This window comes from Thermobia domestica, chromosome 5 (genome assembly GCF_964235325.1).
Source record: "Thermobia domestica chromosome 5, izTheDome1.hap1.1, whole genome shotgun sequence".
Taxonomy (NCBI): Eukaryota; Metazoa; Arthropoda; class Insecta; order Zygentoma; family Lepismatidae; genus Thermobia; species Thermobia domestica.
In genome coordinates, this window is record NC_137458.1 from 289,756,490 (window position 1) to 289,782,635 (window position 26,146).

At 35.6% G+C, this 26,146-nt stretch overlaps 1 protein-coding gene across 1 annotated transcript in view; it reads left to right on the top strand.

The window, feature by feature from the left end:
* The window catches only part of LOC145686680 (protein argonaute-2-like), a 181,387-nt gene that overhangs the window by 84,309 nt on the left and 70,932 nt on the right, over window positions 1-26,146 (top strand). Inside the window, exons 5-6 of the mRNA XM_081760199.1 lie at window positions 9,817-10,066; window positions 17,049-17,154. Coding sequence (XP_081616325.1) covers window positions 9,817-10,066; window positions 17,049-17,154 — 356 coding nt within the window. The remainder of the gene's footprint in view (window positions 1-9,816; window positions 10,067-17,048; window positions 17,155-26,146) is intronic.

Genomic DNA, 26,146 nt, shown 5'->3' on the forward strand with positions numbered 1-26,146 from the left:
TTCATCCTTCCATGTTTATTTAGGGATTTCTCCACCCACTAGGAGTCAAAGACCTCACACAAACTTTGCAGCTCAGACTGCTGTCGCCAAGAAAAAAATCTCTGTCCAAGCTATCTCTGTAGCAACGAAGTTCAAACTTCTATACAAGAAGTAAATGAATATAATATGATTTCTTCTTTAATTTATCCTATGTAGAATAGATATGCAGGATATGTAAATCCATTAACGTATGTAATATATACATTCAATTCCCATTAATGAGATGCACGCAAAGTTTATTGATGTTCATAGCCTATAAAGGAATAAAATACATACATGAAATACAATATACATCCAAATTGTATTAATACTCTCGTATTACGCTCGGTGTTTACCCAGTAATATTCATAAAAGTTACATACTAATTAAAATGAATGCTAATTAGCAAGCAATTAATTTGATCACAAATTATCATATATTTACATATTGATAGGGAAATGTGCACTCATCTGCATTTTGATATGCAGATGAAGGAGAAGGCACTCGGCCGTCAACAAAAGGCAACCGGAATAGATAACATACCAATCAAATTCATTAAAAATATAGGAGACAAGGGAAAGAAAGAATTGTTCCGACTATGCAATGAAATATGAAACAGGAGAATGGCCAAAAGACTTTCTGAAAACGATCATGATACCGATGGCTAAGAAACCGAACCCAAAGAGATGTGAGGATTATAGAACTATTAGTCTCATATCTCATGCAGCTAAAATTCTGCTCCGAATACTGAACAGAAGGTTATATGAAAGAACAAATAAAGAAGTTGAGGAGGAGCAGTTCGGGTTCAGAAGAGGCAAGGGCACAAGAGATGCAATTGGATTATTAAGGGCGATCGGTGAAAGATTTATAGAAAGAGGGAAAGAGGTGTATGTTATATTTATTGATCTAGAAAAGGCTTTTGACCGCATGAATTGGGAATTGTTGTTGGGAGTTCTAACGAAGATATGGTTGGAATGGAAAGATAGAAGACTCATAAGAAACTTATACATGAACCAACAAGTAACTGTTAGGATAGGGGAAGAACTGACGGAAGAGAGTGCAATTGGAAGAGGAGTTCGACAAGGATGCTGCCTCTCGCCAACACTATTTAATGTCTATCTAGAAGAGATAGTGAAAAAGAGTTTACATGATGATGATGGCATTTCGGTAGGAGGTAGAATGATTAGATGCATAAGATTTTCAGACGATATGGCGCTTGTTGCAGACTCTGAAAAGAAAATCAATAAAATGTTAGAAAAAATTAGAAAGGACTTTGAAGAATATGGGATGAAAATAAATGTTAGAAAGACAAAAGCCATGGTGATTGGAACGAAGGGGTCTTTGTCAAATATGAAAGTATTAGGGGAGAAAATAGAACAAGTGAATAGTTTCCGATATCTGGGTAGTATTCTTAGTAATAACATGAAGTGCGAACGTGAAATAAAAGCAAGGATAGGAATGGCGAAAGAAGCCTTTAAAAGAAAGAAAAGTATGTTTTGTGGGACCTTGAATAAAGAGTTGAGAAAAAGACTCATAAAATGCTTCGTGTGGAGTGTTGTACTGTATGGGGCGGAAACGTGGACATTACGTAAAGGTGAGGAAAATCGACTGGAAGCCTTCGAAATGTGGGTGTGGAGAAGAATGGAAAGAATTAGTTGGGTCGAGCGGAAAACGAACGAGAGAGTGTTAGAAATGGTGGGTGAGAAAAGAACACTTTTAGATATTATTAGGAAGAGGAAAAGAAACTGGTTGGGACATTGCCTAAGAAAAAATTGTATCATGAGGGACGCCCTAAAGGGTATGGTGGTGAGAAAGAGGGGAGGGGGCGAAGGAGACTACAATTAATGGATGATATAAAAACAGAAAGATCATACGCGAAGACGAAGAAGTTAGGGGAGGACCGTGGAATGTGGAAGCTTCTTAGCTACGGCAAGTGACCTGCCAATAAAGGCAGAATACCTATGATGATGATGATGACATATAGTGTAGCCAAGCCTAAACTATCAGTTAACTCAGTATAATGTGCTTATTCCGTAGAAAATACGAAAACTCGATTTAGGGGCCGTTCAAAAATTTTGTGGCTCCTGATCCAAAAACTAATTATTGGCCAAGACCGCAATCATTTGGTGTATTTTTCGGATCATCTCTAAAATTCTTGGCCAAGATTACAATTTTTTCATCCATTTTTTGGTATCATTCCTAAAATTCTTGCTAAAAAGTATGAGTATTTTTAGATTTTCTCGAAAATTACACATGAGTATTTATACTCGTCCATATCATTTTGCTTAACTCAGTTACATTTTTCGATTGGTAAATATTTCTTTCTTTCTTTCTTTCTTTCTTTTCTTTTTTTTTTTAACGCTAAACGTTAATGTAGAATTATAACTAAAGGCAAACTTATCTTGCTGCTGTCAAGATTTAAGGACGTTATATGCTGGTTCGCATCCAATTATGGGAGAACTTAGTGGCGCGTAGCAATAGCGTAAGCAGGGTAGGCATTGCCTACGGGCCAGAGCGTTTCGGTATATTAGGGAGTGCCCTAGGTTTTTAATAAGAAAAGAAGCAAATTATGTAAACGGAGCTCCATGTTTAAGCGGTCTTCATTTCTGAACATGGCAAGAATAAAAATTTTTGCTCACTTCTCACAATTTATTTCATTTGCGTATCAAATTATTGACATTACACTAAACTCGCCGAGTTTATAGTACTGTATGATAAAGAAATTAATCCTCGTGTATTAATACGATATCAGTCCTAGGGTTGCCAGACGTTCCGGTTTTCCGGGACAGTCCCGGTTTTCAGTGAAATTATCAACTGACCCGAAAAAGGCTTTCGGGACGCCTGTTTGTCCCGGTTTTCGTTCTTCAGACTGAAAAAAAAATCTACCTACAAGAACTAGTATGTCTTACTAAAAACTCGACAGGCTGGAGGGTTTATGTAGCCAAATAATTTCAAACAACAGGGAGTTTGAAAATCACATCCATTCTTTTGCCCTATGGGGTTGTTTCGTTTTCAGAGGGAAGAAAAAGAGATCTTTAAAAATTATTCAAGAGGAGCATATTTTATGACAATAATTTCTCGAATATCACTTTCAATAGAAATGAACGTCTTTTTCTCGGTGACGGGCTTTAACTACTAGTTATTTTATACTTGATTTTTTTTTCCTAAATGCTAAATTTATAGCATTATGATAGTGTTTCTGACTCAGGTGATGACGCAACAAAGAAAACAATATCTCTTCAATCATAATAGATAGGGTGTGTTGTAATTGGTGAAATATTTAGGTCTCGTTAAACACAACAATTCGGACTAAGAGATGCCTATATTACTTTTTCACATTCTTTACACATTTCTTGTGAGTCTTCATTTATATTAACAGTGTATAGAATAAACTGGAAAATTGTGAGTAATAATCTGGAAAAGACGGCCACTTAATTGATTCTGACCAGATGAGTAGGACCCCTCACCTTAGCCTGAGATTGGTGTCCCGGTTTTTCGTTTATAAAATCTGGCAATCCTAATCAGTCCTATATTACATGTACTAAGCTGAGCTTACTGATTTTAAATAAAATTCAACAGACTTTCAACAATAACGATACATTCTATGACCTGTAAGATCTGGATTAAAACGAGTTAAGCAAGTGTTACCATGATTATGAGGCACAACACAACCGCGGCTACACAGAACCAAGTACAAGCACCAAGAGTCGGGCAAGCCGGGCAACTTCCCGGGGCACCAACGTCAAGATGAAAATTTTGCCTTCATCCGCTCCTGATACTAACTAAGATGACGTAATGTTAAATGGATGAGAAGGATACCGACCTATTTTGTCTCTAATCTCAACATTGTTGGAGAGTAATAATTTGCTTATCTTTTTAAATACCGACCCCAATATTACTTACAGTATTTTTGTAGATGTGATGACTTTTCTCTCTGTTTTTTTTTTTTTTTTTTTTTTTTTTTTTTTGCAATTAGCGGATTTTTAGCCGTGTTTTAGCGGAAAGAAAAATCTCATGTTGGCAACACTGCGTAATGGTAGTCAAATATGGGATGTCATGTGTGGGATGTGGCAGACCGTCAACCTTCTGTTTTTGTTTTCAGTGAATTACTCGTAGCCATAAACTTGTATAACAGCAATAGCAGTAAAGTATTTCATTGCGTGATACCATGGAACTTGCTGCAAAACTCATACAAAAATCGAGCAAGTAAGCTTCACCATTCGTTATGTTATCTTCTGAACCTAGTGATCATTTCCTACAGTTCGAAATTATAGAAAGCTTCCTTGGATTTTATGATGTGGACGAACATTGTGCAGAAAATTAGAAAATGAGATTGGCATTAAGAAGTGCATAGGGCAAGGCTACTTTGGAGCACCAGTAATACATGGTCGTATTTCTGGCTTGGAAACGCGGATTCGAAAACACATGCCCAGAATGCCGTATATTCGTTATGTCCACTGCGCAGCACGTAATCTGAACCTTGTGTTATCGGATGCTGCAAAAGTTAACACAGAAGCTGTTAATTTCTTTGCCACTTTACAAGATATACGTAACTTCTTTGATAGCAGGGGCGGATCCAGGACGGACTTCTGGAGGGACGGTGTATTGTAATACTGCTACTTAGAGCTACTTTCAAGAGCTCCAAACTCTGGGATGGGTTTTATTTGTATATAAAATAAGAAAGTTTCCTTTTCTGGGGGGACGATCGCCCCGATCGCCACCCTCCCCTGGATCCGCCCCTGTTTGATAGCAGAAAGGCTGGAAGACTTCAGAAGACTGTATTCTCAAGGATAAATCTCTGGGAAATGAAACGACGCTGACTGAAAAATCTCTCTCAAACACGCTAGTATTCAAGTCATAATGCCGTGTTCGCACTGAGAAAGAGATATGTGGACGTTATGAAATGTCTTACTGTAATGTGCCTTACTGGAGCACAAAAAGGTCAGAAGCAGCTCGTTGTAAACGAAAAATGGAAAGGTTCTATTTCGTGGTAAAGCTTGTGTTGCGAGAAAAAGTTCTAAGAAACATTGTTGTGTCAAAAAAAAAAAAAAAAAAAAAAAACTGCAGAGTCCTAGTATGTGCCTGTCAGTGTCAACGAGAACTGAAAAAATGTTGTACTGTGGTGCAAGATCTTAGAAAGAATGTGTTTCAAGTATTGGAGGAAGTCAGTGCTTGTGCGCGAAAATTTGGTGTTTCAGATAAGTTAGAAGAAAGAAGGAAGCCAGTGCCGAAAGTATTCTTTGATGAATTGGCACAAGATATTCGATTTATTGACCCTGTCAAAGAATTCAAGATCAAAGTGCTATTGGCTATCCTCGACTCCGTAATAATAAACACAAGAGTACGCTTCGAAGAGATGAGGGAACTTTGTGAAAGATTTTCGTTCTTATTCCTGTCAATATTACGAACCAGTCTTGAAGAAGAGGTCACCAAGCAGTCTTGTCACGTTGCGCTTCTGTATGCAGACAACTTATCCGGTGACTTTCTAAGAGAACTGTTGACTTTTCAGAGACACTTTTCAAGACTGACTTTCAAATCTTTCAACCCACGAAGAGGTTCTTCATTTTATTACCGAAGTTGACCTCAGCTCAACATTTCCAAATCTGGTGACTGCGCTTTGTTTATATGGAACTCTTCCTATTACACTTGCAACTGTTATACATATTTAAGAAACAGTATGATCCAAGAACGCCTTTGGGCTGTAGCGGTTCATTCCTGTTCTGCCTAAAGGTCCTCCAGCACTTTGTAGAATATAGTTTCAATGACCTTATTTTTAGTCAGAACGGGAATTACCGTTCTGCCTAATCTTTGGAGACAGGGAATTTTATGCGGGGAGGGATCTTTTAGGGAAATGCAGCACCGAAATACTTGACTCCTAGCGTGTTTTTATGTAGATCGAAACTCATGTATATAATGGCTGTAATAACAAGGGCGAGGACAAAATCCAAGCCGTCAAAATCCAACAAAAATTCTGAAGGGAAGGACAAAATCGAAGGAATAGAATCATAGGAGTATATATTGGATGTACTATAGTACTCGCGCCGAGTCGTGAAGCTTGACCTAGATCTACCGATTTTACCGCCCAATAGAACGCGAGGGTGTGTTCCGGTCGTCAACCCCCACCCATTAAATTTTGTCAGTGTTTTCTCTCGCGCTACACGGAAAACATCTCCCGAGAGTACAGTGTTGTCGGATTGACGTCAAGTTCCGTTTTGTTAATTCTTTTTTGTTGCGTTATGTTTTCGTTGTTACTATTTGTGCTACTGTTACAATTTTAGACTAGTTGTTACAGTAGTTATTGTTATGCAATGTTATTATTGGCAATTTTTAAATGCATTTTTTATATACTCGTTTGCTATGTCTTCAAAGTTTGGTAACATTGTTGGTGAATTTCAGCTGTTTGACGTTTCCTCAAGTGTGCGCTCGGGAAGCGGCTCCACGAATTGTACCGAAGTTTTCCGATGTGTTGGAGCTCAAGCAAAATATTTCTATGATTGGTTTAGAGCCCAGGCTTCACGACTCGGCGCGAGTACTATAGTGCACACCCTATATGATTATTTTTCCTTATATATTCTATAATGTTATCTGTAATTTATCAATGTACTGATTTTTTTCTTTTTGAAATACTGAAAACCCAATAAAACGTAAAAATGTTATAATAAAAGGGCAGACTGGCTTTAATTAGTTTCACACGCACACCCATATGAAAATATTGGGTACTCCTATTTATTATACATTTGAAATATATTCAGCATATTACTGTAAGGCCATTCATTTTTAACTTCGAAAAGTGATTCTGATGTTATTTGATTTAAAAAAAAATCATCCTTGTGAGGTACCATATAGCAGTCTTTTATTTTGAGCGTTGTATAAATATTTATTTATTTTAATTTTGAAATATTTATCAATTTTTTTAGCAAGTATAAAAATGTGAAATATGTACTTACTATAACAGTCTTGCGAGTTTTATTGGGTTTTCAGTATTACAATGTTATTTGAATAAAGTGAAGAATTACAGATAATATTTTAGATGCATGACAGTTGAAAAAAAAATCATCCTTTTATTAGGCTGAGGCTATGATTCTGTCCCTTGAATTTTGTCTGTTTTGTCAGAATTTTCCTCTGGGTTTGTCCTGCATTCCTAATAATCTATTTAGGAATTCTAACAGACTCTGTAAGAAGAATAACTATATCTTAAGTTTCGTCATAAATTATAGATGTTATTTCACTTGTTCTTGTCGGAAAAATGACTAGGATATAGTTCCGTTGTGAACGGTATTATTCGCATCTGTTTTAGTATAGATGAATGCGATTTTTTTAAATACCTGCGAGGAAATGGAAAATCGATTGATTCTGTTGTAAGAAAGCCGTTTGACATTATAACTGAAATGAACTTATTTCGGTCTACTATCAAATCATTTCACAAACAAAATTTCATTCGGATTTCCAGTAATTCATTTTCAGCATGTTAGGGCTCGCAGTATTTAAAAGATACTACAGTTAACATCCTCAAGATATGTTTGGTCACATATTAAGTAAACAATTGAAGAGGATGCATAAGGCGGCCCTTAATAAATAAACATAGTCTTCTACATCACAACCCTTTTTTCGGCGTCACCTTATCAGCTGATTTGTCTTCTGTAAATAGCAGCAATACAAATTATCGATATCACATATTGAAATACTTGTATGTTTTTGTAGAGTTTCAATCAAATCAAAATGTCAGGTCAAATTAAATCAAAATGTCGGATGAGTAAGTACTATATATATTTGGAAACAAATGTTTCTTTCCTGTAAGTGGATTTCTCAGAAGGAACAATGGAACATGAACTACCTATGTCAGTGACCGACACACAAAGAAACAGATAAGATCATAGTGCCACTTGCTGTTTTTGGAAGATGAGAACAGCCTTCACGTGTACTGATTGCAAGCACCTGGAAGATTTTGTCGGAGATTTTGACAGCTCATTCAGCCAGCAAACTACGAGTGCAATGGTACCGGTAGTCAGGCCCGTATCCAGGGGGGGTCTAGGGGGGCCGGCCCCCCTAAATTTTTGCTGGCCCCTAAAAGTTTTACAGTAGGCTTGCAAAAGAACTATAATATGGTGATGAACTATCATTTGGTTGGATCGCCCCCCCTAACTTCTGCCGGGCCCCCCTAAGTTCTTGGGCTGGCTACGGGCCTGCCGGTAGTCTATTTTACTTCGATTGGTATTGTTTTTGTAAAGATGGAGAACGAAAATATTTTATCGTTCGAACATTTGAAAGAATACTTTTTCTTAAAAGCTGAAGATGATGGTGGACAGAATTAAAAAATAAAGTGGTGCCCCGGCGGAAAATATTTATCAACAACTAGGCTGTCATAATTAACGATAATCAGTAAGTGGTTAATATGAATCAACTATGTTCTGATGAACAGGCATACTTTATTGATGTAATGTTGATGGTATGTAATATTAGAGTTCTTTCAGATCAGTTTTCGTATCCTAGAGTCCCGTTGGTTATAAAGTTTGGAACAACTAGCTTTAAAAAGCATGTATCGATTTTAGAGTTTCTGGCAAGTTATGATTCACCCCCAGTTCATGTGTTCTCATTTTATTAGATGTAGTGTAATGCTTCTCTATATTCTCTATGCTTCTCTATATTCTCTATTTTTATTTTTACATGACAACGTTCTTATTTTTATATAATTAGTCTAACAGAATAATAGTAAGCAGCCATTTTTACTAACGCATAGGGATGGACACGAGTCAAGTTTCGACTGGAGTCAAAGGTAATATTATTGAGTCGAATTTCGAATCGATTAACTGTTTTTGGCGTCGAGTTTGATAAATGGCTCACTCGTTTTAACTCATTTTGAAATCATGGCCTGATTACACTGGAAAGCGAAAGCCATAGGAAATGTAAGCTAAGCAATAATATGGAATACTTTTAGCGTTGCTCACGAAAGGGGACACTGCTCGTATCTCGTCTCGTCTTGATAGTGGGACCACAAGAGATTTTTTGTAACAAGTTCAGCTCGGCTCGGCTCAACTGAGCCGATGGCTCGAGCCGGCTCGCTTGTGGTGAACCATCGGCTCGAACTGGCTTGGTTGGGATGAGCCATCTACTCGGTTCGGCTCATCTGAGCCGAGGGCTCTAGCCGAGTCGGTTGGGTGAGCTGTTGGCTCGGCTCACTTCTCGGTTCGGTCGATAGTGATTTTTAATTCTGTTTTCTTTCAATAGATAGATAGAGCTGTTAACTAGACCAAGATCGTTGATGAATTCAATCCGTTAACATCCTAACGGATAACGACGACATTAACAATCCGTTAACATCCTAACGGATAAAGACATTAACAATCCGTTAGCATCCTAACGGATAACGGTTATATTAACAATAATTCGTTAACATCCTAACAGATAACGACGATGTTGACAATCTGTTAACATCCTAACGGACAACGGTGACATTAACAATCGCTTAACATCCTAAAGTATAAAGACGACATTTACACCTGTTAACATTCTAACAGAGAACGATGATATTAACAATCCGTTAACATCCTAACAGCTAACGACATTAACAATCCGTTAACATCCTAACGGATAACGGTGACATTAACAGTGGACATCTATATTGCATATCCTATACACATGTAAATTTCGTGTGATCCTCTATACTGCCTTTAGCAGGGCATATTTAATTGTAATATGTATTATCAATCTTTCCAAATACTGTATGTTATACAAAACAAGATAACATTGTTAATATTGCAATTATACATTTATTTTTTTCATTTTTTTTATGATTTAAAGGTATTTCGGAACCTCCACTACAACGAGAGGAGCAAATCATTGCGGAGGCAAAGAAATTCATACACGTAACTGAACCATCAAAAATATTACCAGAGACGCTATTTGCAATTCCTGAAAGGAGTAGACCAGGAACGATAGGAAGAAAAACCAGAATAGCCACAAATCACTTCCCATTGACTATTAAACCAAAAAATACGGTTATTCATTATGATGTTACAATTACTCCTGATTATCCTAAACGTTTACTAAGGTAACGATGCATTTTCCATAAATATTTCCTATTTTAATATCATTTCTTAATGTTCCATAAGTTCATGAAATGTCCATATAAGTAGTTCTTTCCATAGATTTTAGTGGTATCTTTCTCTTGGTTGCAGATAGATAATTACGAGGTATGATCAAAAGGTAAAGTTACAAACCTGCAGTGAAACGTGAGTAACTTGGGTAAAGATGCCCTACCTCTCATTCTTATCCATTTTCTACTTCTGTAATTGAGGTGAGGTTGTTGAATTTATGATCAATTAGAAGATTGATGTCTTGTTTGTAATATCTCGAAAGACGATTTTATTTCAGTAAATTTAAGAACTTAAAATAAACCATTTACAAAACCATCTTCAGCATGCATGGAGGGCAAAGATGCTCCAGTTTCACAATTTTTCAATATGTGTACATAAACATCATACAAACAGGCAACCCTATGCTTTTGTATCACTAATATTACTAACTTTTATTTCTACTAACTATCTATCCAATTATAAAGAAAATTTTCAACAAAATAAGAAATATTCTCCATGTATATTTTCTAAATCCATTTGTAAACAATGGATAAAAATAAAAGAGAAAAAAAGAATTGTGTACCTTGTTCATATTTTGCAAACTTGGATTCTTGCGATCCCAATTAATGCAATGATATCCAGTGAACCTACAGTTTAAATCCACACCGGGAATCGAACCCGGTACTTCGTGCACTAAAGGGACATGTACTAGCCACTAGACTAGAGGAGGAACGGCATTGTTTTAATATGTAAAAACCTGCTCCCCTTATAACAACTTGCTAGCTACAACACTGGTACATCTTTGATTATACCTGATTTATTAGTGGAAATGCTCTTCATTTTGCAATGAAGGGATATTTGATTCGCCCAGAGATTTACCTTTTCAAAATAATTCATCCAGATAAAGGAGGTTGTGACTAATCAAGTGTGTCGCAGAACCCCTCCCCCAACGATATTTTTTAGTATTTTGAACAACCCTCATACATATTCAGCTCGCACAAATGGCTTAAAACTCAATCCGTGCACATAGGCGTCTCTGGCGGGGGGGACGAGGGGGTCGCGTCCCCCCAATATTTTGATATACAAAATATTCAATATTTCATTCTAATTTAATTTATTTACTAACGACAGAATAACAAACTTTCTTCGATGTCCCCCCCAAATTTTACATGCCAGAGACGCCAGTGTCCGTGCATATTCTTTTGATTCAGCTTGCTGGCCAACTCGTGTCATATACATTATGTGAAGTTCATTCGGTCCAATATTGATCACGTAAGGAGCGAAAAGAAAAAAGTTAATAAATAGAATATTACATCATTGAAAGTAGCAATCCGGCCAGGAAACCAAGCTCTTGCTCCAAACGGGAATTTCCCGTTTACTTCTGAGTGAACAATTAATTACAGGTTATTACTGAACAATTAGTGTTTCATATTCAAACCAAACATTGTATAAAACATAACGAATGTAAAAATCCTTCCAACACGTCATAAATTGCTTATCCCGAACAGAAATCTTAAACCTTTAGTGTTATAAAGTGGGGCATCTTTGCTTCGATTTTTCTGGGGCAACTTTCCCAATTTTGAAGCAAAGATGCCCCAGTCAATCACGTGACATACTCATGGACAAAGAAGCACAACAAAGCATATTAGCGTTTGTAAAAGACTGAAGTTTTTAACCAATTATGTTTCACTCATGTACTTCTATTTACCTATCGTCAACAACATTACTACGTTTCACTCTCTAAAATTATAGACACTGAAATAAGAGTAACAGCTTTGTGAACAGGCCTGAATAAAAGCAACTTCTTTCTGCGTGTCGTGCTCTTATTGTTTCTCCCTGAAGTGCTGCACGGAATAAAGTCTTCATTTGTTTAGAATTTCCTCTGCAGAGGATTGTGTGTGTCTATGCTCAAGAGATTTTGCTGTACTTTAAATTTGATTATAAAAGACATATTAATAGAACTAGTGAGGAATGTTCCAGCAATATGGGATAAGAAACACAAACAACATCATAATAGGGATGTTTTAAATAGAGAATGGAAGAAATTACAACTGAAATGGGAACGTCAGATAAGTTATTCATATTTATTTGAGACTTATAGTATAGCTTATTACTATATAAGGCAGTGGTGGTTACAGGGAGGGAGCTTTCCGGTTGAAGTCCGTAAATTGTGGGATTTCTAAAGAAGCTATTGTTAATCATATATATGCTTTAAAATTCCACGCCCCCCCCCCCCACACACACAATTCCGAGATTAATAAAAAAAGGGTTTCTTCTAAATTCGTTACTGACATAAGGTAAATACAGGCATGTATCCATAGGGAGGAAACGTCGAATAATGGAATTGCAGTGACGAAACTTCTTCATTTGCTGAAGTTAACAGCCCCTCCACCTGGGAAATGATTTCTCGTCTGAGTGCTGAAAGAGGGAACTTCTTCACAGAAAATTGAAAAAGAGGTAAAAGTCTTTGATTTATTGATAGAGATGGACAAGAGGTGAGACTCAAATGTTTTTGCGAAAGAAGAGATGAGACTTTGGCAATTCTCATGTCTCGCCTCGCGTCCATCCGTATTTATAAACTGTTTGGTCCTTTCAATTTCAAAATGTCGTTGTGCAGTGATTTTTACGCAATAATTTCACACGCGTCACAGTAATGTTTCTCCTCAAACCAGGGCCGGCGCTAGCAGTTTTGCCGCCCTGGGCGGTACTTTCACATGCCGCCCCTTTAATCCGCAAACCTTATTTTGAGAAAAGACATTCAAGTGCCAGGAAAAAGTAAGATGTCCCATTTAAAAACATGTATGAAATGGAAAAATAAACAAAAAATGAACTTCCTCTCTCGAATGCTTACGTAATATTTAAACGACTCTATACATGACACAATATTCAGTATGCTCGTTTTCGCTGTATAGGGGTAGTTGGGGTAAGTGGGGACACGTTTTGTAATGTTCAACTTTCAACTACTGTACCACTAATACTTTTCGGATTATCAAACTGAAAGTATGGTCATATTAACTATGGTTTGTACACTTGATAAGCATAGGATCCATTTGGAAGCAATGTAAATACTTGTTCCACAATAATATGTTTATTAAAAGTCAGTTACTGTTCCCTCCTATATGTTAACACGGAGAATAAATAAGAGAAATAAATAAGGTGGTGGCAGAGTACCTGTTGTCAACTGCTGATAGGTCCAAGTTTCACATTTCTGCTGCAGTTCTAGCCAGAGATACAACATTTTGAAAATGGTACTGTGGCAAATGTAAAGAAAAACAAAGAATGTCAATATTTCAAAAATATGTTTTATATTGTTCAGAAAACTCTTATATTAGAAATGTTTGCTGGACATCATTTACTTATTCCAGGAACATTAAAATAATGAAAAATATGTGATTACAGTTTGCCCTGAGGCTTGATATTTGGTACGGGGCAAGTGGAGACAAACAAAATAAGCTTTAGTCTAGTACATAAAAATAAACAAGAGGAGCTGATGAGGTACGTCTCTGGATTAAAGATCAACCAAATACTAAATACTAACAAATCTACTGGTGCCTAACAGTTCTAAAAATGGATAAATAAGAATAAATGTAGGCTACACCTTGAAGCCTATGTAGATTCATAGGTCGTTGCGTTAAAGAGTGATAACTATTGCTGGGAATTGTGAGGCATCTAATACAAATCCACTTATAGTTTATAGGATACAAATAGAGTCTACACAAAACATTGACTGCATGAAGTAGATTTGTAGTCTACAGTTTTGCCTTAAAGAAACGATAGTGTTTATCAATATCAGCTACAATAGAGAACTTAATTACGAAAGGCACACTGTCCAACTTAACAGGGCCATAGAAAATAGCCCTTTTATGTACAATATTTACATCTTCTCGGAGTGGAAAACGAGATTGCATGCCAATTCGTTCAAGGAACTTCATTTCATACACATTTTTGCTGACTTTGACTGCCAATAGGCCAATTTTTCACGTAATCAGCTGCATAATACTAATCTGTCTCTAAGCCACGTGCTGTAAGCCAGACAATGCACTGTCATCATCATCTTCGATGTATTATCGGAAATACCTGCATCTGTGTCCGTGTACCCACTTACCCTACAGGTAAAAAATTTGTGTCCCCACATACCCCACTGTAAAAAAATGTGAAGTAAGTAGGAACCCCTCAATTGTACATATACTGACAAACATAACACAGTACATTCTATTTTTATAAGTACCTTATCATCTCTTCTTAACCGTACAATGTTTTTCTCATGTGCTTCTGCAACAATTATCTCAGGATAACCCAACGCTTCAAGATCTACGAAAGTTGATCGGATGCTAAAACATGGACCCATTTTTGGCATAGGGGTATTCTTTTATACTCTTCATATTAGATAAAACCACTCTATCAGACGAATGACACTATGTCCACACTCTTAAAATTTGGAGGAACTGTTTTCATATTTTTTACCAGATTTTAGAAAACGTTCCTGTCCCCACTTACCCCAGCTATACAGCATCTGTGATATACAGCAGCGCATACAGAAAATTTTTAAAAATATACTTTAGTCACGACTAAGAATTTTAATTTTTAAGCTTATTTTATATCAAAAGGTGTTTCCAATAGAGTATGGAGCATGAAGATAATATAGTGAATCGGATATAACAGCAAAACTAAGTGATTAGTCTAAGCCTTATAATGTACTAAAACACAATAAAGATTCATAAATTTAACATACCTTAATTGAAAGAAACTTTTCTTGCTTTGATATAAGCAAATTCTTTTATCACATTCGCGTACTCCAATGTTTCAGTCAGTTCGTGTTCTATGAATATCATCGCTAGACCACTCAAGTGTGTTTCAGACATGGAAGAACGTAGATAGTTCTTAATAAGCTTAAGTTTCGAAAAACTTCTTTCTCCACTTGCCACTGTTACCGGTAAGGTTAACAAAATCCTAAGTGCAACACTGACATTGGGAGTAAAGTCATGTTCCTTACTTAATTTTAGTCTCTTTTGGTGAACTTATATAGCTTTAGACTTAATTATAGCGGATAATACTTTCAATTCGTTTTTCAAATCACTGGAGTTAATATCTTTCGATTCTTCCTATGTTAAAATGCTTGCAAATTTAGTACACTTTTCAGACAAAAGTTCAGGTGGCATATCTTTAAGATTACTTATATTGTAAGAAAATCGAAATAATCGCTGTGATGTTTAAGTTGCTCAAACCTTTACCTTAAAGTTAATAAAATCACGTCTAGAACTTTGTTAAAAAATCGATTTTGTATCTTGTTTGTGGATCTTCAATAGCTTCATCTTCTGTCTTGTACTGAAACTGTCTTTTCTTCTTTTGACTTCGAGCTTGCACTATATTACCTATCCGTGGATCATCCATATCTAATGCTGATGCCAACTCCATCGCATCAACTAAGTAAGATTAAAACTTTGCATCACTTCTGCTCCTCTCAAAGTACTCAGATATATTTTCAAGAAACCCTACTGCATCGAACACATGAGAATCAATGCTTTGGAGACTTTTGCTTACTATGTTTACGTGGAGTAAAAGTCATACCAGATAACGAATGAGCAAAGGAAAGTAAAGTCTTGGAAAGGAAAGGCTAGAACGGCATGTCTCAAGTGGGAGTGTACCTTTTGCGTTCTTGGAGTGGAGTGTTAAAAAATTGCTGAATAGAGAAAGATATAAAAGACACCTTGATAATCCTATCCACCCTAGCTGAAAATCTTATCTACGCCGCTGCAAGGGAAATATTGAATGAGATACCTGTGGCTGGTAGTTTGGTAATTGAAAATGATGAGGAATTCTCTGAATTTGCTGAGTGAGTATTTTCCTGAATGTGGGTGAAGTAAGTTCAATTACATTCTCAGGTGAACACAGTTTTATTTTTCCATGTGGGCCTATTATGAAGCATTATATTTTGATAGTATTCTTTTCCGTTTCAAATTTTGCCGCCCATTAGACTTGCCGCCCTGGGCAGTGGCACGGCTCGACCCCCCCTCGCGCCGGCCCTGCCTCAAACAGCACCAAACCGAAAATATGAAACTGAAGAATTTTCAGTGTTGCCATCCATAGAAATTACAGTGTTACCAAAATAACCATTTCCCCAAAATCTAAGTTAAGGCAGCGACTAGAGGAACAACTATCCTGTGAACTACTATTTAAATAATAGTTATATTTAATTTGTAATAAACAAAATAGCGTTAACATACAGTTATTAAAATTAAATAATAATGTTATTTAAAAACTAGTTCACAGGATACCAAAGGAACATGATAAATAATGAAATGCACTCGAGTTTGTTCCTCTAGTCGCTGGCGTAACTTAGATTTGGGGGGAATTGTTATTGTGGCAACACTGTAATTTCTATGAATGATAACAGGAAAATTCATTAGATTCATATTTTCTTTTGTAGAATAACATGATATACGATTGTGGTAAGTTGAATTTCAATATCTCCTTTCACTTATGAATAAACAAGCAAAATAAAAATGGTACGTTTTGTATTATTTTTTGTATGGCAGGCTCTTATATCGGTAGACGAGGAAGAAGGTAAAGATAGAGCTTAATGGAAACTGATAATTCTTTTCAGTAAAGAAAAGCTTTGCACAGTATGTTACAAAAGCAAGAGGATTCCGTACTTTTGGGTTCTAAATTGCGTCAAAAATCCTTGTTTGTGATTCAGAAATATGTAGTATATATATCTACAAAAAAAAAAAAAACTCTGTTCAGCCTATCTTTGATCTACAATATTAACGTCCCCGCCTAAGTATAAAGAAATAGACTATGTCCTGCCATCAAAAAGAACACTTATGTAACGTTGGAAATAATATTTAAAACAGAAAAATCTCCGTAAGCAATGTCCGTTGCAATTTCATTTCTTAACTTAGAGACAAAGATGATGTTAATAACCTGTTATTCAAATATTTTTTTATTGTTTGCTAGAAGGGCAATGGAAATGTTGAAAAAAGAAGCTTACCCAGGAAGATATCCAGCTTATGATGGTAATAAGAATCTATATAGCTCTGGAGAGCTACCTTTTGGACGTCAGGTATGAATTATGTTTTCATGTTTAAAAATATAATTAAATATTTGTTTAATTATATTCTTTCCTTAGACAAAGTGATACAGAATTAAACATTTTTGACATAAAATTCTCTCAAACTTAAATTAACAATATGTTTACATCACCTAATTAAGTGTACCTTAAATTATAAGAAATCCGGAAACCAGGTTTATTGAAGAATCAACTAGTTAAATCTTATTCTTATTCATGTAATTTAATTCGGATCATAGCTCCTTATCTCCTTGTAAACTAATATTAGTTTTAGCCTACCTAAAGGTCTTCCTTCTCGAGCTTCTACACTAGAGCTATATATAATTCATGTGAACTAATATTAGGTTTCCACCTTAGTTTTAGTATGCCCAAAGCTCTCTCTCTCAGGCTTCTAGACTAGAGCTATATATACTTCATGTGAACTAAAATTAGGTTTCCACCTTAGTTTTAGTCTACCCAAAGATTTTTCTTCTCAGGCTTCTACACTGGAGATATATTCTTCATGTGAACTAATATTAGGTCTCCAACTTAGTTTTAGTCTGCCCAAAGCTCTCTCTTTCAGGCTTCTAGACTAGAGCTATATATACTTCATGTGAACTAATATTAGGTTTTTGCCTTAGTTTTAACCTGCCCAAAGGTTTCCTTCTCAGGTTTCTAGACCACAGCTATATATACATTTTGTGAACTAATATTACATTTTCTACTTAGTTTTAGTCTACCGAAAGGTTTTCCTTCTTAGGTTTGTAGACTAAAGCTATATATACTTCATGTGAACTAATATTAGGTTTCTACCTTAGTTTTGGTCTGCCCAAAGGTCTCTATCTCAGGCTTCTACACTAGAGCTATATATACTTTTTGTGAATTAATATTAGGTTTCCATCTTAGTTTTATTCTGCCCAAAGGTCTTCCTTGTTAGGCTTCTAGACTAGAGCTGTATATACTTCATATGGACGAATATTAGATTTCCATCTTAGTCTTAGCCTATCCAAAGGTCTTTCTTCTCAGGCTTCTACACTAGAGCTATATATAGCCTACTTTTTGTGAACTAATATTAGGTTTCCAGCTTAGTTTTGGTCTATCCAAAGGTCTTTCTGCTTAGGCTTCTAGACTAGAGCTATATATACTTTTTGTGAACTAATATTAGGTTTCCATCTTAGTTTTATTCTTGCCAAAGGTCTTCTTTGTTAGGCTTCTAGACTAGAGCTGTGTATACTTCATATGGACGAATATTAGATTTCCATCTTAGTTTTGGTCTATCCAAAGGTCTTTCTTCTCAGGCTTCTACACTAGAGCTATATATAGCCTACTTTTTGTGAACTAATATTAGGTTTCCAGCTTAGTTTTGGTCTATCCAAAGGTCTTTCTTCTCAGGCTTCTACACTAGAGCTATATATAGCCTACTTTTTGTGAACTAATATTAGGTTTCCAGCTTAGTTTTGGTCTATCCAAAGGTCTTTCTTCTCAGGCTTCTACACTAGAGCTATATATAGCCTACTTTTTGTGAACTAATATTAGGTTTCCAGCTTAGTTTTGGTCTATCCAAAGGTCTTTCTTCTCAGGCTTCTACACTAGAGCTATATATACTTTTTGTGAACTAATATTAGGTTTCCAGCTTAGTTTTGGTCTATCCAAAGGTCTTTCTTCTCAGGCTTCTACACTAGAGCTATATATAGCCTACTTTTTGTGAACTAATATTAGGTTTCCAGCTTAGTTTTGGTCTATCCAAAGGTCTTTCTTCTCAGGCTTCTACACTAGAGCTATATATAGCCTACTTTTTGTGAACTAATATTAGGTTTCCAGCTTAGTTTTGGTCTATCCAAAGGTCTTTCTTCTCAGGCTTCTACACTAGAGCTATATATAGCCTACTTTTTGTGAACTAATATTAGGTTTCCAGCTTAGTTTTGGTCTATCCAAAGGTCTTTCTTCTCAGGCTTCTACACTAGAGCTATATATAGCCTACTTTTTGTGAACTAATATTAGGTTTCCAGCTTAGTTTTGGTCTATCCAAAGGTCTTTCTTCTCAGGCTTCTACACTAGAGCTATATATAGCCTACTTTTTGTGAACTAATATTAGGTTTCCAGCTTAGTTTTGTTCTATCCAAAGGTCTTTCTTCTCAGGCTTCTACACTAGAGCTATATATACTTTTTGTGAACTAATATTAGGTTTCCAGCTTAGTTTTGGTCTATCCAAAGGTCTTTCTTCTCAGGCTTCTACACTAGAGCTATATATAGCCTACTTTTTGTGAACTAATATTAGGTTTCCAGCTTAGTTTTGGTCTATCCAAAGGTCTTTCTTCTCAGGCTTCTACACTAGAGCTATATATAGCCTACTTTTTGTGAACTAATATTAGGTTTCCAGCTTAGTTTTGGTCTATCCAAAGGTCTTTCTTCTCAGGCTTCTACACTAGAGCTATATATACTTTTTGTGAACTAATATTAGGTTTCCAGCTTAGTTTTGGTCTATCCAAAGGTCTTTCTTCTCAGGCTTCTACACTAGAGCTATATATAGCCTACTTTTTGTGAACTAATATTAGGTTTCCAGCTTAGTTTTGGTCTATCCAAAGGTCTTTCTTCTCAGGCTTCTACACTAGAGCTATATATAGCCTACTTTTTGTGAACTAATATTAGGTTTCCAGCTTAGTTTTGGTCTATCCAAAGGTCTTTCTTCTCAGGCTTCTACACTAGAGCTATATATAGCCTACTTTTTGTGAACTAATATTAGGTTTCCAGCTTAGTTTTGGTCTATCCAAAGGTCTTTCTTCTCAGGCTTCTACACTAGAGCTATATATAGCCTACTTTTTGTGAACTAATATTAGGTTTCCAGCTTAGTTTTGGTCTATCCAAAGGTCTTTCTTCTCAGGCTTCTACACTAGAGCTATATATAGCCTAGTTTTTGTGAACTAATATTAGGTTTCCAGCTTAGTTTTGTTCTATCCAAAGGTCTTTCTTCTCAGGCTTCTACACTAGAGCTATATATACTTTTTGTGAACTAATATTAGGTTTCCAGCTTAGTTTTGGTCTATCCAAAGGTCTTTCTTCTCAGGCTTCTACACTAGAGCTATATATAGCCTACTTTTTGTGAACTAATATTAGGTTTCCAGCTTAGTTTTGGTCTATCCAAAGGTCTTTCTTCTCAGGCTTCTACACTAGAGCTATATATAGCCTACTTTTTGTGAACTAATATTAGGTTTCCAGCTTAGTTTTGGTCTATCCAAAGGTCTTTCTTCTCAGGCTTCTACACTAGAGCTATATATAGCCTACTTTTTGTGAACTAATATTAGGTTTCCAGCTTAGTTTTGGTCTATCCAAAGGTCTTTCTTCTCAGGCTTCTACACTAGAGCTATATATAGCCTACTTTTTGTGAACTAATATTAGGTTTCCAGCTTAGTTTTGGTCTATCCAAAGGTCTTTCTTCTCAGGCTTCTACACTAGAGCTATATATAGCCTACTTTTTGTGAACTAATATTAGGTTTCCAGCTTAGTTTTGGTCTATCCAAAGGTCTTTCTGCTTAGGCTTCTAGACTAGAGCTATATATACTTTTTGTGAACTAATATTAGGTTTCCATCTTAGTTTTATTCTGCCCAAAGGTTCACCTTCTTAGGCTTCTAGACTAGAGAAATATATACTTCATGTGAACTAATATTAGGTTTCTTAGTTGGATAAATAAAACTAGAAACATCAGATTCAGATAATTACCCGAAACTGTTGCTGTGGCCTTAAGATTAAATTGATAACTGATTTGATTGATATAATTGAGATCATTGATTTGTAGGCCGGAAACTGTTAAAGACCTTGGTGTTACCTTCGACCCAAAACTGACTTTCGCAAATCACATTGAAACTATTGCAAACAATGCTTATAAGAGTCTTGGACTTGTTTGTCGTGTAAGTAGAGACCTCCGTAGCCACATGACAATTTTGAAACTATATTATTCGTATATCAGACCCCAACTGGAATACGCTTCTGTTATTTGGACTCCTCATATTGGAAAATATATCCAAATGATTGAAAGAGTGCAGGGCAAGTTTTTGAGATTACTAATGTATAAAAAAACTGAATTGTACCCAGCATACATATCATACCCAGAACTAACAAACAATTTCAATATACCGACATTAGAGCAACGTAGGTATGTTAATGATTTAGCTTTTCTACATAAAATAATAAATAATAAAATTGATTGCATAGAACTAAGTTCTAATATATTTCTTCACGTTCCGACGTCTAGAACGAGGTTGAGCAATAGTAGTACCATGTACTGTAAGAAAGCACGTACTGACATCCTGTATAAATCCCCTTTATGGAGAATGAGCTCTCACTACAATAATATTGAAGAAAAGTGTGAAATGATAGACATATTCAATATGTCTGAAAAATGTTTAGGAATACAATTTGTAGTATGATGAGCTGAGTTAATTAATGAAACAATAAAAATTTCTGTATGTTTTTCTTCTGTAAAAATAATGACATTTCACCATATATGCAAACAAACACTGTAAATGAGCAGAACGCCTGTTGTGTTGTTACAATAAATAAATAAATAAATAAATAAATATCGTCGCAAAGTAAAGGAGTCGCAAAGAAAATGGGATGAAATTGTAATCAACGAGATAGCTGAAAACGAGGTAGTTTCGCAAAATGACATTGATTCAGCTCGCCTCAAAGCACTACGTCAAAAAGAGTCTGGAGCATGTTGCAAGCCACACCCTCTAAAAACATCGGAACATTTTTAGAAACAAATATTTTTCAAATATGTGTAGCTTTACGCCTAGGACTTAGTATTTGCTATGAATTCACATGTGCGTGTCAAAGTCGGATGGGTGAGAAAGGCTTACACGCATTAAGTTGCATCAAAAGTGGAGGGGGAATTTCACGTCACAGTGAATTAAATCAAATAATAAAACGAACCCTCACCAGTATAGACTGTCCTAACATTTTAGAGCCACCAGGAATGTATCGGAATGATAATAAGCGGCCAGATGGAATTACTTTGACACCTTGGAAAAGGGGCCAGTGTCTAGCATGGGATGTAACATGTGTAGATACTTTTGCCCCATCTTACTTAACGTCAACTAGTGAAGAAGCGGGAAGTGCAGCAAAGACAGCGTGTGTGCGGAAACATTCTAAATATTCAAAACTTAAAGAAGATCACATTTTTATTGGGTTTGCCACGGAAACAATGGGCGTTTTTAGCAAAGAAGCCAGAATGTTTTTAAAGGAATTAGGATCAAAATTAATTTACAAATCAGGAGATCCTAGAAGTGGTTACTTTTTGACACAAAGGATAAGCCTAGCCATACAAAGAGGCAATACCATTAGCATATTAAACTCCTTCCCATCTTCACCCAAGCTGGATGAAATTTTTTATCTAAAATAAATATAAACATTTTCTGAATGTTAATAATTGCTACTTCAAAGACATATACAGTATAAAATGATATATTTGTTTATTATTGTGTGATTGGGATTATGGCAAGATCTAAATATAAAATATCTATAAATCAGAGGAGACGATAACATAGCATATTACTGGAATATGATGTGACAGTAAGAACACTGTAGGAATGCTGTGGAAAAGGGGGTAATATTGATGAAACTACATAAAACATAAATGAAGAAAATGTGGAGTAATAAGACAAGAATGTATGATATAATAATAATAATAATAATTGTGTCATTGGCTTTGAGGATAAGCAAAAATAAATAAATAAATAACTCTCATACTGATTTAGAAGTTAGAATTGTTGATATGAGTGAGATTTGTAGTTAAGTCGAATGATAGAAGTGTGTTATCGATTCGTAACCAGCATATAATCACCAAGGTTTGATCGAAGAAGAATCAAGAGGTCGAAATTTCTTGTGTTGGTCATTTTAAAACTCTCTCGAGTTCACTACTACTTTTTTTTTAATTTCCACCTGCCTTCCCTTCCTAGTTTTGGTAACGTCATTTCTTCCGCTTACCTTTGCATTGCAAAAAATTTCCTCATGACTCGAAGTAAGGAGTGTTTGTTATTGAGTTGACACATTGCTACATAACATGTTAGGCCTATATTTCCCATTAATTAAAAGGAATGCTTTTATCTGGACTTAGTTTTGAGTTGTTACGAGACTTCCTTGATTGTTCTGAAAAATGTGAACGACCTAACAGCACCAGAGTGGGAATTGAGTTTTATTTCCATTTAAAATATGAAAATCTACAAAATATTGATATCAAAGTTAAGGAAATATCATTTACTCTTTACCAATTAACTGTGGTCATATTACAGTACTATGAAGAACGTATCTTTTTACACTTTCAATTACATCTTTCAGAACATTTTTAAAGATACTTCTAGTTCAGAAATGCATTTTTTTAAACCATCATTTTCTTCAAACTTATAGTACAATAAAATTTTAACCCTACTAATAATACTATCATTACTAGTAATAAGATTACGTATGTACTAAAAGCTAGTTCTACAATTAAATGGTACATCAATGGCGGTTCTTGATCCGTAGAAGTTACAATTTTATACCTACAAGTTAAGAGAAGAAAATTTAGTCAATGTACTAATTCTTGCATATAAGAATACGTTCATAGAATACTAATCACATGTTCCATACTGCTTCAAACACATAGAAACCGTGCTTATTCTACGACAGTGTGTTAACAAAAAGTTACAAAACAATAGCACAAGATATGCATATATACAAGAATAAGTACTTAGCTGGCAAGGAAATTGTATTTTTTTTCCTGATATGATACATTTATATTGAACATTTAAAACGTCCCGATTCTACCACTCGTCCATCGTAATTAAGGCATTTCCAGGGTTTATCCCTATCTACTGGAGAATGCTGAACTAGTACATACCAACTTTCTTCCTCTATTTATTATTTTTCCAATGATAATAATCTACTAAGAGTAGTCAAAAAGTTCCCGGAATTTCGTTGTAACTATTTATTACCACAATATAAGTACACATTCATTTAATCACCTTCAAAATAGCATGCTTGACAACACATAGCATATAGAACAGCAGTCAAAAAGTTTCCGGAATTTTCGTTGTAACTATTTATTAACACAATATAGGTACACATTCACTTAATCGCCTACACAATAGGCTACTTGAAACACACATAAGGGAGAGAGGAGGAATACCAAACACTTAAGAATTTCGACCTTTTTCTGGAAGACCGTCAATCACGAGCAAAAATTTTCTAGGGTAAATGAAAGAATAATGTTTTGTGCTTTAAAAGGACATAATGTTTTATCATTATTCTAAATAGTAGAGAGTACACGAGCAGTTATAGAAGACATACCAAAATTCGGATTTACCCCACTAGTGGGGTAAGTCCGAACGACCTACGTAGTTTATTGAAAATGATACTGTACACTATATAATGATACTGTATAGAATATGACACTGACAAAATATGAATATGACTTACAATATGAATATGAATATGACTGACAAATGCCAATATATGAACTTAACATGAATGAAAAACAGGTTACGCCATGGTGCTTGCTACTAAATTATTTAATATACGTAAATCTGCTGTCCTAATGTTTGTAACGACTACTGCGTCATTTCAGTTTTTGAAATACGAACTCAATATCGATTTTTGTAGTGGAGGAAATCCGAACGGGCCAGAAGCCTTCTGTTCGACTTTACCTCACTCTGTACTTGTGTGGAATATTTCACTTCCCGCCTGAACAAAGCAGATCAATATGGATATGATGTTACACATTAGTAACTCTATCTTCAGCAATGTTAATCATAAAATATTATTGCCAACACAATAATGCTATTTGTGCTATGTCGCTACAACTACTTACTTATCTTTATAACACGAAGGTGTCAAATTGTTTGTGTGTGTGTGAATTTTTTGTACATGTACAGAGCGTCCTCACAGTTAACCATTTCTTGTACAAATCTGTCAACTGAAGAAACAAATAAGCACTTCAGTCCATCTCGCAGTGTTGCCAGTTTCTAGAAATTGTAGTGTTCGGAATTACCCACCGTTCGGTTTTTCCCCTTGTTCCCTTACTTATTTTACCACTCCTGTCACTGCTGGAAACAACGCTGAAAACACTGTTTTCGTATGTTCCGAAGTTCAGACGTCGCGTTGCTTTGTATGTCTTCTACGGTGGCAAAACAATTACCTTTGAGGCCCTTTTAAATCCCATTCCCTCCTATATGAACCTCCCTATTCACCGGATTCAGCACCAGCGGATTTCTGGATCTACTTCAAGATCAGAAATGGCCCCAGAGGTAACCGTTTTGCCACTGTAGAAGACATCCAAAGCAACGCGACGGTTGAACTTCGGAACATATCAAAACAGAGCTTTCAACGTTGTTTCCAGGAATGACAGAAGTGGTAAAACAAGTATGTGTGTTTCAAAGAGCCTATTTTGAAGGCGATTAAGTGAATCTGTACCTATACTGTGTTAATAAATAGTTACAACGAAAATTCCGGAAAATTTTTGACTGCTCCTCTATATGCTATGTGTGTTCTCAAGCATGTTATTTTGAAGGCGATTAAGTGAATGTATCCTATATTGTGTTAATAAATAGTTACAACGAAAATTCCGGAAACTTTTTGACTGCTCCTCTATATGCTATGTCTGTTCTCAAGCATGCTATTTTGAAGGCGATTAAGTGAATGTGTACCTATATTGTGTTAATAAATAGTTACAACGAAAATTCCGGAAACTTTTTGACTGCTCCTCTATATGCTATGTCTGTTCTCAAGCATGCTATTTTGAAGGCGATCAAGTGAATGTGTACCTATATTGTGTTAATAAATAGTTACAACGAAAATTCCGGAAACTTTTTGACTGCTTCTCTATATGATATGTGTGTTCTCAAGCATGCTATTTTGAAGGCGATTAAGTGAATGTGTACCTATATTGTATTAATAAATAGTTACAACAAAAATTCCGGGAACTTTTAACTGCTCCTCTATATGCTATGTGTGTTCTCAAGCATGTTATTTTGA